General features: G+C 55.6%; 2 protein-coding genes across 12 annotated transcripts in view; one reads left to right on the forward strand and one right to left on the reverse strand.

Moving 5' to 3' along the window:
- The first annotated feature begins 1,777 nt into the window (after positions 1–1,777).
- Positions 1,778–9,902, forward strand: FTH1 (ferritin, heavy polypeptide 1). The gene is given in 6 exon segments (XM_004682725.2): positions 1,778–1,850; positions 7,224–7,317; positions 7,319–7,562; positions 8,920–9,066; positions 9,366–9,491; positions 9,578–9,902. Coding segments are annotated over 6 exon segments (846 nt in total). The 3' UTR covers positions 9,740–9,902.
- Positions 9,903–9,984: 82 nt separating this feature from the next.
- Positions 9,985–14,372, reverse strand: part of BEST1 (bestrophin 1) — a 44,215-nt gene continuing 39,827 nt past the window's right edge. For all 11 annotated transcript variants that reach the window (XM_012725390.1, XM_012725396.1, XM_012725395.1 and 8 more), the window contains 5 exons: positions 13,903–13,983; positions 13,494–13,645; positions 11,637–11,914; positions 11,272–11,440; positions 9,985–10,321 (listed from right to left, as the gene is read on the reverse strand). In XM_012725390.1, coding sequence (XP_012580844.1) covers positions 10,303–10,321; positions 11,272–11,440; positions 11,637–11,914; positions 13,494–13,645; positions 13,903–13,983 — 699 coding nt within the window. In that variant the 3' untranslated portion in view covers positions 9,985–10,302. The remainder of the gene's footprint in view (positions 10,322–11,271; positions 11,441–11,636; positions 11,915–13,493; positions 13,646–13,902; positions 13,984–14,372) is intronic.

Raw genomic sequence — 14,372 nt, forward strand, 5'->3', positions numbered from 1 at the left:
CGCCCCGCTCTCTCACAACCACCCATCAGGGCACAGTCAGAAGCCACGGCGCTCCACAGCGCCCTGCCTCGAGTCTCTTCACAGGGCTGGCCAAGCGCCCCAGCGCCGTGCCTGGGTGCCTGGGTGCCTGGGATCGCATCCTAGCAATGCCGAGGGCCAGCTGGAAACCCTGGGACTTTTCAGAAACGTCCTGTCTAGGTGTGGCAGAGTAAAGGGAGAATCCAGGAAGCTGGGCCTGGGTGGGAGTGTCTGCAGCCACAGCTAGCTTTTTGGTGCTACCTCTCATGCCCTTTCCTGACCTTCTAGGGAAAACCTTGTAGAGAGAATTCCAAACTTCACTCGCCCACGCTGTAAGCCTTTACCAAACCCCCGGGCAGACGAGCATGCTGGGTCCTCGGTAAAGTGAGTGGAGTGACGGCCAAGGACAGGCAGGAGCAGGGGGCAGGGGGCAGGGGACAAGCAGCCGTTCTGGCACGGATACCGGAGTGAAACCGTGCGTATCTCTGGACAAGGTATTTTGGAACCTTGTGCCTCAGTTTCCTCATCTAGAGAAAGGCCTGATTGGCACAACAGTTAAGGTCTCAAAAGTATTCACTTTCATCATTAAGGGCTGCCTGTTGTTATTATTAGCGGTAATTTTCATCATTATTGGTTCTGCTCCAGAAAGGGGATTGAGTGTAACCCCACTGCATGGAGCGTGGCCTGAGGACCCCTTCCCTGAGGCCAACCAGGCTGAGTGGGTTTAAGACAACTCTAGAGGTTCCCATTCAGGGCTCCTAAGAAAATGCAGGAGGCCTTACTCCGCCCCAGCCGATGTGTCCACGCTGGCCGTGGACTCCTGCAAGCCGAGGGGAACACCACGAGTCCGAAGAGCCAGCCTTGCTTCTTTCAATAGCATGTTCTAGAATACCATCAGGTCTCAGGACAAGGCCTGGACCTCACTGTCCTGCTCAGTGAGATAACTCAAGGCCAAGTCCTCGCCACGGGATCCCCAGCAGTGCCTTCTAAGGAACCCTGAACCCGCCAGCAAGCAGACAGACTCCAGCTGCTGGCCAAATCAAATCTGAAAATCACCTGTCATGGCCAGGAAGCCAAAGGCAGGTGCCGACCGGCCTTTGCCTGGGTGTGGCTGCCGGACGGCCCTCCACTGACGCGGCTATTTCAGAACGCAACCAAGTGGCCTCTCACGGATCTTCCTCCACCCATGTGGCCAGGTCTCATGCTGTCAGCTAAGCTGATTTTCAAAATGCCAGTGGATGCGTCAGGCCCCAGATTTCAAGAATTGCTCCACAGCCAGGCTCATGTAGCAGTCACCATCTCATCTGTGACCAGGGTGTGCCGTTAGGCAAGGCAGCCACGGGGCTGCTCGGACCTTAGTCACCTCTTCTGCCAAGGGGAGACCTGCCCTCCCTCCTCCTCAGAGGAGTTGTCAGTTTCAGCCACAGTCAGGTCAGCTTGCTTGGTGTGAACTCTCTGGCACCTCTGTCTGGATGGCACGACTCCAGGCACGTGCCCGTCCCTTCCCAGGAAGCACAGGGCACCGTCGACAACCCCGTGGGGGAGGAGACCTCCCACAAACTGCACCAATCTCCCTAGCCCTTAGCCCAAGCGCTCAGACGCCCCTGCCCAGCCGTGTTCCCAGGGCTCCGCTGGGGAGTAATCCACAAACCCAGGTGGGCAGTGGAAAGCAGAAAAAAGCACTTAGGAGGCAAGAGGTGGTGGCAACCTGTCCTTCCATCACAGGAAAGGTGAGCCGGGCTCTTCAATGAGCTCCAACATGGGGTTCTCAGTGCCACCCACACCTGGCGCCTTGCTGGGTGCAGAGGTGGGCAATGGAGGAGCACGCCATGGTGAGCGGGGCAGGGAGGGGGCAGCGCCCTGGCCACCAGGTGGGGTGACCGGGACAAGGGCTCAGCGCTCGGGCAGGCAGAGGACGGAAACGCTCAGGACGAGGGTGAGCTGGGTGCTGAAGGCGGGGTCAGTTTTCAGGTAGAAAAGTCAGGGAAGGGCAGCTGGGCAGAGGGACCCGCGGTGGGCCGTGGGGACAGCGGTGGAGGAGGCCCAGCGGGGCAGGCCTCTGGCCACACAGGCGGTCCAAGTGTCCCCCGGGACAGCAGAACACCCTCAAAGTCCAGTGGGAAAAAAACAGCCAGAACCGGGGGATAAGGTCTCGGGAGCACAGCGTGCCGGGGGGGGGGGGGGGGCCCTCCCCCGGCAGGAGTCCCACCGGGCAGTCAGGCCTGAGTTGCGTGGAAGATGTGGGCCTTCCACTCCCCACCCCTAGCGCCCACATTCAGGGCAGGCAGAATGCCCGACATCTCAACCTCCTGATGAAGGACCCATACTTTGAGTCTAGATTGCCTCGCGGGCATTCAGGAAATCACTTGAGAACGAGCTCTGTGAATCACAGTTGCATCATCCAGAAATGTCCCCAAATCAGATTCATTGCCCCACCCCCCATTTCTAAATTTTCAAATTCCAACTTCCTATATCCTTCACTTTACTCCACTTCGGGGGAACCCCAAGCGTTAAAACATCAGCCTCCGGTGCAGACATTGCTCAACCCCTTCCTCCTGAACCTCATCTAGGGGTGCAGGCCCGTGACGTCTCCCCCGGTCTGCAGCTCTGCCTGAAGCGTTCGGCGGCCCGCTTTCCCCCACCATCGCTCCATATACACCTTCGGGCCACCAGCTTGTTTCTCACCACCATCTCCTGCCTTGGCTTATGTGTTTCTGCTGGCAACCATATGGCCAGGCCTGGGCTGTGGGCAAGCCCTTGCCTTTTCCAGGCCTCACCGTGTCGGAAACAACGCACAGAGATCTGGAAACTCCTGGGCAAGGCTTCCAGTGTTTAAGAGGCCTAGCTTGGAACCCTGATGGCCCCCACAACAGCAGTCTCTAGAAATAAAGACCGAACATCTGCCATGTCCCCTGGGAGACAGAAGGCACTGAGCAAGAACTCGGTAGGGGGCGTTTTGCCTTTCCAGCGAGCTCCTCTGCAGCCCGCTGGACGATCTAGCCCCTTTATTCCCGGTCCAGCCTGGGCAGGCAGCCAGCCATGCTAGGAAACTGGGCCCTCTCCTCCCTGCCCTCCACGGGGAAGCCACAGCCCTAGCGGCTCGCAGCCTTCCCTTGCCCAGGATGACAAAGCACTTTTCGAGCCCTAGCCCACCCCCAGGGCCAGCAGAGTGCTGAGTCACGGTGGGGCAGCAATTCTCCACCACAACCCCACCTCCTCCAGATCCTCCAGATAGGGCCCTGAGGCTCTTCTCTGGCCTGGGGCCCCTCCCATACTCCTGGCCTGGGAGGCTTGCCAAACTCCCGCCTCCTGGAAGTCACGAGGCAGAGCCGAAGGGGAGGGAAGCCCAGTGCTAGTCCACAAAGGTCCAAAGAGCAGCCCAAGGCTTCAGAAGAATCTAGAAGCATAGAGATGGCAGTTCTGATACCCCAAGGTCCTAGAAGGTGAGGAAATGGCCCAAGTAAACACACACTGACACGAGCTTTATGTTTCAATCTTCCCAGTGGGGCTCCCCCTGACCGGCTACAGCACACACTGCCCCATAGTTTGGCCTCCACGGTCACCATGGCTGCTTGTGTTTGACAAGAACGGGGCCAATATTGATTCATGAAACTGACTTTCGGCAACAGACCAACCTCCTTCTGGTGCGTCCAACTTCACGCTGGTTCTGCCCATCTGGGCGCCCTAGAGACCCTGAAAATCAGCCCATCCGTCCAAAGCCAGCTGGGCTTCTCCAAGGCCTCCCCCCACAAACCACACTTCTCCTTCTGGGCCTGTTCTCAGGGAGTGGCAGTTGCCCCCCAGCTGCCCAGAGCAGGAAGCCAGAGCCACAGCCCATGGTGCACACAGCCGATCTGCGCCCACACACACAATCGGCCTCTTCGTCAGGTCTGTTCTGTCTTCCCTCTCAGGTCCGCTTTGTCTCCTCTGCTCTGGGAGGGTGAGGGGCACTGCCTCCTCTGAAGGGCAGCCCTCTCCACCGCACCCTGCAAAATGCCGGCCGTCTAGAAGCTTATGGGAGACAGCATAGGGCCTGCAAAAGGGCCACTAAACCCAACATGCTGTGCGGCTCTATAATTGTGAACACGGGTGACGGTGTGGCGGCTGGTCTTTATGACTAAATGCGCCCTTCCCGGTTGGCTCAGTTGTTCCTTTTTAAGTAGTCAGCCTTTTTTTGGCTTTTGAGAGCCTCAGAAGACACTTCCCATACTGATCCTAAAAGAGAAGCTTTACGTTCCTCAGTACCTCCATAGGCCTACCCAGGCCCTGCTTTGGGGCTTCAGTCCTCCGCTGGGAGCAGCCACGGCTCACCCCTACTCTCCCCTTCTCCACCCTCCCTGCCCGGGTCTGGTTTTCTCCACCTCCCAGTCTGGCTTCCTGGCTGGCTCCCCTCTGCACACTGGCTTCCTCCACAGGCTCTGGGCATCTCCCCACTGAAGCATGCTGGCATTACAAAAAGCAGCTGCCACCATCTTGAACTGGCAGTGAACTTCACTTACTAAATATATACAAAACTAGACAGCAATCACACCCCATCAGCTTCAGGCTCCAGGGCTGTGCCCCAGCGACCAGTTACAATAGGGCAGTTTTCACTCTGCTGCATTATAATCAGCTGAGAAACTGCAAGGGCTCTTTCCTCCCATTTTTCTCTGCCTCCCTCCCGCCCTCCTCAGTCTCCTTACTCCATCCAACTCCCTGCTCCCGCTTTTTCTGACCCTCTCTTTGCAGTCCCTTCTGGGGTCTGGCTCTACCTGTATCTCTGCATGTCTCAGAATCTCACCTTCCTCTCCCATCCTCCCCTCCCTCTGCTCCCTACCCCTGTATTAAAGCTCAGGTTTCCAATCCTCCTGGAACTCTTCCATAGGGAGACTAATTTCTATCCATGACTACCCATTGTATTGACGTCATTTGTTGAGCCCATTCTTTCTAATTTGTAATGCCACATTAATATCTACTAAGCTCCCTGATACAGGTAGGTAGGGCTACCTGTTGCACTACCAGTGACAAATGCTTTTGGTATTTTATAGTAACTTTTTTTTTATATCAAGGAGGGCAAATCTACTTTTATAATCCTTACCCCCGCCAATATTTATAAGCTACTCTACATGCTTATGATTCCAAAAGAACATTAGAATCATTGTCAAGCTCCCCACCCCCCAAAATGTAAGTTCTACAGAAACTGCATTGAACCTAGGTTTACCTGGGGACCACTGAGATCTTGAGAAAACTGAGGCTGGCCATCTAGAAATGGTGTTTCTTCCTTTATGCAAGCTTTCTTTCCTGTCCTGCAGTATAACAATTTCTACAGTTTCTTCAGGGACTTGAAGCTTTTGTTGTCAATATAAATAAAAACCGCCTTTTCTTTCGTTCCATTTTCTACCAAATTACTGTTTTAAGGAAAGCTTTGCATCCGGTGGCTTTGTGGTAATGTTCTCCTAATAGTTCTTCTGTTGATTCAGTGTTAAGGTTTCTAAAAACAAAACTAAAATGGTACCTCCCTGGCTAGAAATACCTTAGCATCTCCATGTCATCCAGGACAAAACTGAACCCCCCCCCCCCCTTAGGGCCTTTCCTGGCCTTTTTCCTTTTCTACCATCCAGTGCTCTCCACAGTAGAACCTACTTTCCAGGCTCAAACACATTCTCAAGGTGTCTCCACACCAGTGCACCTTTCATAGGCTGGTTCCCCCTGCTTGGAGTCCCATCCCCCAACCCCCTCATCCCCTTCAACTTCCCCTTAACGTTTTCTTCAAATTTAGCTCAAGTCACTTTCCAAGGGAAGTCTCCCCTGACTTCCTGCCCCAGGCTGGGTAAGGCACCCTTGAATGTACTCTCTGGAATCACTCCGCTTACTTTATTGTAGCCCCAGGTCCCTCCTTTTCTTTCTTGAAAGTAATGTATGCTCCTTTAGTAATAAGTATGGGACGATTCAAGAAAGAGAACTCACCATAAGTCCATGACAACTAACATTAACGTTTTAGCAGACTTCCTATCATTTCTAAGGTTGTGAACATCCAACATAGGTCTCACCTAGGTGAGAGAGGACCTGGCTAAGAGCAGTGAACCTGGAAGCCAGCAAGCAAGAGAACGAGGGCTCTGGCCTAGCCCCTGTTCTGCTGCCCACAAACTCTCCCCTACGTGGTACCTGGGACACAACTACAGGCCACGCACAGGGGTCCTGCCCTTCCAAGGCCCTAAAGCCTGCCCTGCAGGCAGCCCATCAGCTTCTGCCCAGGGACCTGCCAAAGGCGCCTCCCTACATGGAGGTTCTCCACTTTCTGAGGCGCCTGAAATGGGCAGATGAGACCAACCATTTCAAAATGACTTCACATCACCGCATCCAGATCCAAGTTGCTTCTCCTTTTCTAACCACTCCATCACACTTTGGGTTTTACTCGCCACCTGCCAGCTTAGATTTTCTTAGAAGCCCGGTGGCTTACCCCGGGCTCTGAAAGGTGTTTCCCAAACCTCCCGAGTCCTCCCACCCATCCCACCAAAGGCGACTCCTGGAGGGGACGGTAGTCTGAATCTACAGGGATCACGCTCGCCCAGCCCATGTCGTGGCAACTGCACGAGGTGAGCGCCATATTTGCTTTCAGCAGGAAGCTGACGGGGTCCGACTCCAGACTGCCCACTCCGCCTCCATTTTGTCCCCACTTGACGAAGGGGAATTGAGCCCTTTCCCAGCGGACCTCTGACTCATTCGGTCTCCCAGGGCCCACGTTTCCAACTTCATTGCCCTGTTTGTACCTCAGGGTGTGGCAATCACCTCGGGGTGAGGTAATTTTTAAAGCTCTGATTTTTAAAGTGCCCTCAGCCAAGAACCTCGGGGTGTCCGTTGGGATTCTCAAAATCACCTCTACATCTCTGCAGGACGCCACAGGAATTGGGGCTCCGAATGGGGCTTCCCATACCTCCCCAGGTCCTCCCTCCAATCCCACCAAAGGCGACAGAAAGCGGAGACGCCTCCAACTATTAGGGGACACTCGGCCTGCTACAAACCCACGCTGGGCTGACGAGCAATAGGGTGCCCAGGACCGTCCTTGTTCCACCCACCCTCCCCGCTTGCTCCCTCCTACCCCCTCCTCCCAGTCACCCCCCCACTCAGAGGGGCGGGGCCACGCGCTCGCCGGAAGGGGTGTGGCCGACGACCGCACCGGCGACGTGATTGGCCGGGGCGGGCCTGACGCCGGCTCCCGCTATAAGAGCCGGCGCGCGTTCGCCTGCGCCACAGTCTTCGCGGAGAGTCGCCGCGGTTTCCTGCTTCAACAGTGTTTGGACGGAACCCGGCGCTCGTCCCCCCCACTCCGGCCGACCCCTCAGGCCCAGCCCGCTGCCTCAGCTCACAGCGCCGTCAGATCGCCGCCAGGCCCTCGCCGCCGCCGCCGCCGCCGCCGCCGCCGCCGCCGCCTCCTCTCCTCAACCGCCGCCATGACGACCGCATCCCCCTCGCAGGTGCGCCAGAACTACCACCAGGACTCGGAGGCCGCCATCAACCGCCAGATCAATCTGGAACTCTACGCCTCCTACGTCTACCTGTCCATGGTGAGCGCCGTTGGGGCCGCGGGGGGCGGGGGCCGCGGGGCGCGGCGCCTCCCCGGGCGCGGGGCGGGGCGGGGCGGGGGCGTGGCTACCCGCCGCTCTCCCGCCTCCGTGCGCCCTTCTGGAAAATGGAGGCGGCTTGAGGTCTCCCAGGACTTTTCTGGCGCAGTAATCCTGGGCAGATCGCCCTGTGCGATTGCCCCCTGGGGGGCCGCCTCCTAGGCGAGGGCTGCCTCTCCGCACGCCTGTTTTTGAAGCGAGGCCCTGGCCTCCCGAAACCCCGCGGAGGCAGCTCTTGGAACCTGGACAATCCTGCAGTTAGGACGGTGGACCTCAGCGCCTCCATCGCGCCTCTGCGTCCGACCACGTGACCCGAGGCCCTCCGTTTGCCGGAGGACTGGGGGGGTCATGAAGTCCAACTCCCAACCCCCTAAGTGTGCAGAGCCTGCTGGGTAATGGTGTCGAATAGCGAGCGACCTTGGGGGATGGTGCCCAGTGGCTTATCTGTCTGGGGCCGACCACTCCGGGGTGGCTGACTACTCCACCCTCGTTTTTGCTTATCTCTTTCAAGCCCACTTGAAGACTATCTAGAAATCTTCCCCTTCTGCCATCCCAGAGTCCTCTTAAAGTCTTTGCCCCCCCCCCCGAATATTTATGTTTTGTGTCTACTCCTAAGGGCTGTGGGCCTTTTAATTGAATCCTTAGTTGTTGGGAAAAGTCGACTGAGCAAAGAATTTTCCCATGCAGGTTATCAGTTGAGTCGGTTTAAGAGGTGTAGTGAGAGTTTCAGTTTCGTGATTGAACCCATTATCCTAGAGGTGTTCCCGATGAATCCTCACAGTCCGGAATATCCATGGCTGCCATTCCAGCCTCTGGAACTTCTGCATGCATCAGCATCTAAAACGTGGTCAGATGTTTGTTTTCTACTGGAAATGTTTACATTGTTCAGCGTTGCTGGCACTTGTCGCCTTGCCTTGTGCGTTAATTTAGGAAATCCAGCCATCTGCTGGAAACTGGCAAGCCCATTTGCTCTTTCCAGTGCATTTTTTTTTTAACGCAGGTTCCTCTGGAAGGAAGGGGGAGATATTCCAGCAACCTCTTTAATATCAGATTTGGCACTGGCCATAAGTACTTTCCCTCTGCGCCGGTACAGGGCCACAAGACATTCTGTGCAGAGGCAAGGCCCAAGTTTTAGTTTGTATTTTAGCGTCGTGACTAATTACTGTTGGTTCGTTCCAGAAACACTGTGCCCCCTAGCTCCTTAGACACTGATCCTCCCTCCTTTGAGAAAGGAAGACAGGGCTAGCAGACTGCCTGCCGTGGGGGTCCTTGACATGACATGTTCGCGCTTCACTTTCAGTCTTACTACTTTGACCGTGATGATGTGGCTTTGAAGAACTTTGCCAAATACTTTCTTCACCAATCTCATGAGGAGAGGGAGCATGCTGAGAAACTGATGAAGCTGCAGAACCAGCGAGGCGGCCGCATCTTCCTTCAGGACATCAAGGTGAACTAAAGATTCCGGAGCTGTCATGTTTGGTGATCTAGTCACCCGTTCTCAGGAACCCAAGGTCACTCCCACTAGTGGATGCCCTTATAAAATGAGGCTATGTCCAGGTTTTGCCTTGTGTGCTTTTTTAGGCCAGCCGTCTAGGCTAAAATAGGCAAACGGTGGGCAAGGGTGTTACATCCGAAACGGGAAACGGGGTGTCCCTTTGCAGAAGCACAGTGGTTACTTAGTGGGAGCTCGCTGGTGGCCGCGGGTTAATTGGCAGACTGCAGAGGCATTGCTCACCTCTCGTGCAGAAACCTGACCGTGATGACTGGGAGAACGGGCTGAATGCAATGGAGTGCGCCTTACACTTGGAAAAGAGTGTGAATCAGTCACTACTGGAGCTGCACAAACTGGCCACTGACAAAAACGACCCCCATGTGAGTATGGGAAGCGCGGAGCGAGGTAGAGCGTTGCTTCAGGGGCCAGGATAGGGTATAACTTTCTTCCCCTTTCTGTTTTCTAGTTGTGTGACTTCCTGGAGACTAATTATCTGGATGAGCAGGTGAAATCCATCAAAGAATTGGGTGACCATGTAACCAACTTGCGCAAGATGGGGGCCCCCGAATCCGGCATGGCCGAGTATCTCTTTGACAAGCACACCCTGGGAGAATGTGACAAGAGCTAAGCTGAGCCTTTGGCTTCTCATAGCCAGGGGTGGCTTTTCTGGTCACCAGTGCTGTGCATGCATGTTGGGGTTACCTTTACCTTTTCTATAAGTTGTACCAAAACATCTACTTAAATCTTTCGTTTGTACCATTCTTTCAAATAAAGTAATTTGGTACCCATTGGCTTTCGGAGTCTTGGTAGAAATATCTCTGCCATCTTTCTGTGAAATTTTTAGGTTCCACAGTTAAACGAAACTAGTCAAAGTGAAAAACCGAGGATGGTCCATATTTATTAATAAATTCCTTAGTTTGGAGAAGATACCAAGGCCTGACGGACATCCGAATCTGGTTTAGGGGTTCTGAGCATGTCTCGGTGACTCCTTGCTGGTTTCACAGTTTCTATGTACAACAGGCGTTTTAAGGACTTCAGTAGTCCTGTAAGTACTGACGTCCATTCAGCTGACCATTTCATTCATGCTGTCAGTCTTCAGTGGACACAGCTCTAGGTCATGACTCACAGCATCCCGCTGGTGTCCATGGTGCAGGAAGAGCTGGGTGGTGAAGTGTCCCCCTGCCTGACAGGCTAGGACTCTGTATCATCTCTGTTGAGGGTTTGAGAAAAGTTTACAGTGAGCGTGTAGGACATGGCATCTCGGCACGAAAATTCTAGCGGTAGGACGGCACCACACGTGGAATATTAAAAACCAGGGAGGCCGTGAGCAGACACGGGCCGCTGGCTGTGCTAACATTTCTTAGACAAGCTTTGAGGTGGCTGGGTCTTGCCGAGACTGGTCGGAACCTTTTAGTGCTGAATCACAGGGCTGTGTCTTCTGGCTGCAACAGTGCTGAGAATCTAGAAATAGGCTGACATTCCCTAGCACCCTGCTCATGACGGGTGGGGTAGGGTAGGGTAGACAACTGGGTGGGTGTCCAGAGCTGGAAGAAAGGGAAACTTGTGGGTTTGCCACAGTTTGGGGGATGCCCCTAAGGAAGCATGAAGAACACAAGTTTAGAATTTTGGAGGGGGCCCCCAAAGCAGTAAGATCCCCCTCCCCCAAGGGCCCTGGCTGACTCATCAGGTGTCCAGGGTGGAGGCACCCTCGTCCAGTGCCCAAGCCTGCAGCCCTGGGTGGTTAAGAGTGCGCAGATCACCAAGCCAAGTGGGAGCTAGTTGAGTTGGGCTACAGCCTACACCCCCACCTCTGTGCCAGGGTCTTCTGGCCCTGCTCAAAGTGAGCTGCACCCAGTGATGACACCCCAGTTAGGTCCAGCCTGGCTGCCCTCCCAGCATCATCCCTTTGGTGCAACTTCAGCTTCCTTCACTGGGTCCTCGGAGCCCTTCCAGGTGATGGCAGTTTGTCAGTGCAATGAGCCTGGGGCCCATTTCCTCTCCAGGGCCCCTGCCGGGTGTGTACCCCAAGCGTGTGGTACACACACACCCTGCTCTGTCAGTGACAGCCGCGGGAAACGGAAGCAGGCTCGCATACAGGGAAGCTGGGGGAGGCCGCCTCCAGGGGAGGTGTAATGGTCCCCGTGAGGGTAGAGAACAGACCTGGTTTGCACGGTCCAAGGGGGCTCTCCAGGCCCTTCGCGTACAGTGTGTGTGTTGCTTGGAGCCTGTTCCGAATGTGGATCTCTGGCATGAACTTCAGGTGCCTCTGACGTGTCGGTCAAGTTAAACTCCACAGTTTTCTCTTCATGGGAATACAGTCCTGGGTTCCCTGTGGAGACCCCAGCATTCTCTGGAAGCAGTTTCAAACTTGTTGCTCCCCATAGCCAGAGGCTGTCGGGTCTGGCCTGGGACAGTGCTCCCTACGCCTGGCACCCCATGAAGCCTTGGGGGCACTGACTCAGGTGGGAAGACCAGAGGGCTGGGGTCAAGGGGTGTCTGCCGGGTGCTGGGGTACCTTGACTTACACAGCATAGGAGACTGGAAGTCATCCTGTCCCTTCACCTTCCAAGCCTGGCTGTTGCCCTGGCCCCGAGCACTCTGTCCAGCCTTTGGGGGGTGGGAGTGCTGGCCCTCATGGAGGACTCCTTTCTTGAGCCCAAGGAGTGTGGTCTTGGAGTTTGTCCTGGGGGGGTGGTATTTGGAGGAGTGGTAGTTGTGGTGGTGCAACCCCAGGAAGCGGCCAACGATGCTGGTGTGAGGGTTCTCCTGTTCTGGCTGATACTCCATGTCTCTCTTGTGCATACTGGAAAGAAGTGGGCCACTCAGAGTGGGGCAGCGGAAAAAGGCCCGGCTTGACTTCTCCCTCACCTCCCTCTGGTCCAAGGCCAAGAACACACTGTCTTCCTCGGACTCACTGACCTCACTGGACTCACCTTGTTCCTCCTGATGAACCCTTCCTGGGGCTCAGCTCACCTCACTGTTCTGTGCCTCCTCCTTGATCACATGAACGTGCAAACTCCCTAGCCTGGCATTTTAGGACCCCCTCTCCAGCACCCACACCTTTAACTCCCCCACTCCCAGCAATCTGAACTCCCGGGAAATGATGGAGTACGTCAAGGGTGTGTGGCCCCCACTAGGAGCAGCATCCACGAGAAGAGAAAAGCCCACCTACCCCAGAACCTCACACCTTGCCCATGTCCAGGCTCTCCCATGTTTAACGGCCACCTCCAGGCCACCAAGGGGACCTCTGCTGTGAGAGAGGCCCATTCCTGGGCGTCCAGTACTCTGTGCCAGAGTTTGTGTGGGCCTTGGCCCTGGGCTCCCTCCCTAAACTCTCCTTGGAAGCAAGGCCTGTGCATTACTCTCTTCCGTGTCCACACCCCCACGGGCCCTTCAGCTGCCTGGAGCCAGCTCTACGTGATCTTTGGGGACCGGGCAGATCCCAAAGGCACCTCCAGAAGTTTCTGACCTGAGCAAGCCTCTATCCTTCATTTACTCACTTTTGCAAAGGTTCACACACCAGCAAGAAATCCTAGCTGGCTCTAACTATAGCTAATAGACAGCTTTGTGAGCAATTGAGAGGAAACAGTGCTTGATAGTGCAGAAGAATACTGGACGGCGTGACCCTGGACACACAGCAAACCTCCTCCCAAGTCCTCTCCACCGGCCCACCCTGGGGGGAGAAGAGGGCATCTGGGACAGCCCTGCTGCCCACTATGTTCCAGGCCACAGCTCAAAGGGGGTCTGGCCAAAGTTGGGAATCCACATCTGTGTAAGTTTGGCTGCTGTGGTGACCAAAAACTTTCTGTAGCACAAAGTCCACTCAGAAGGTACCCATGATGACCGGCCTGATGGGGGCATGCCTGCTGCCCCCCGCCACCTCAGGGACCCCCTCTTCCACTACCCATCCAAACACCCAGGTTTATCAGAAAACAGCTCTGGACCAGGGGCAGGAGCCAGGTCAACCCCAGCACATCGTTGGTCAATGTTGGCCCTGACTACATCCCTTCTCTTCTGGACTCAGTTTCCAGCCCTGGAAACACGGTGGATTCTGGATTCCTGGGAGGTTTGGGTGAACAGATTTAGGCATCCTTGAGCGGTGTGAGGCAAGGGTCTAGGGTGTGGAGGTTCACACCTTGCTAGCTATGTGACCTTGGCTAGATGACTTATTTCACTTTCCCGGACCTGTAATTAGTCACCTGAACACTAGACATAACAAAATAGGGTTACTGCGAGCATGGGCCCAGCTACTGTATATAAAGTTCTTGTACAGTGCTTGGCACGTAGCCAGCCCGCAGTGTCATGAGTGCTGCTCGGAGTTCTTCAGCAGCCCTTGCACGCGGGGTTTTCCACTCACCAAGTACCAATTTGGCACAGCCCACCTGATATTGAAAGTGGAGCCAAAAAAGGAGGGTCTTCGAGACTGGGCGGAAGCAGCTGTGTAGGGGGGGTGTGGTTCCAGCTCATTCCAGTATATATCCCGCTCCATGGGGGGCAGGTCCTGGTGCATCTCATCCACAGCCAAGAGAGACACCTGGTCACCGGGGGCAGAAGTAGAAGCCCAACTGGCAGGCCCATGAACCTGCCTGAGGATTTGGAAGGCCACTTCCCTCTCTCCGGGCCTCCGTTTCCCTACTTATGAAATGGAGCAACTGATGCCTACTTCCAGCCTCAGAAATGGGTGCGTTGGCTGGGGGGAGGCAATGCACTGCGTGGGGTCCCCCTCCCTGGGTCCAGCTTAGGGAGGGTCCAAAGGACAGACGCCCTCTGCCCACCCCCCGCCCCCTGTACCTGCAAGCTCCTGTCAATGATCCAGTTGGTCTCAAAGTCATCGTCATCCTCTCCAAAGGGGTTGATGAGCTGCTCCGCCACCTGGGGACAGGTGGGCCCTGGAGACCCTCGGGACACCCTAGCAGCTTCCCATCCCTCACCTGGGCGTCTCCAAGCCCCTCCTGCCTCAGCCTCAGTGCGAGGGCTCGGAACACCAAGCACGTGGGCAGCCCTCCTTCTGGACGCCCAGCGGGCCCCTCTGGCCCAGTGCCCAGACCTGCCTCCGGGTGTCACTCAGCAGTGTGTCCCTTGACCTCACCACACGCGTCTCCCCTGGAGCCACGTAATTCTAGGCACACTCATCTTTTTACTCACATCTTCAAACATTCACTTATGCGTTATTTCCGGATGCACCCGAGCGGGATACTGAGGCTATGCTGAGTGCAAGGGTGGACCAAGTGGAGAGAGCTCTGGACACTGAGATCCCCTGA

Source organism: Condylura cristata, unplaced genomic scaffold (assembly GCF_000260355.1).
Source record: "Condylura cristata isolate star-nosed mole 26May11 unplaced genomic scaffold, ConCri1.0 scaffold00015, whole genome shotgun sequence".
Classification (NCBI taxonomy): domain Eukaryota; kingdom Metazoa; phylum Chordata; class Mammalia; order Eulipotyphla; family Talpidae; genus Condylura; species Condylura cristata.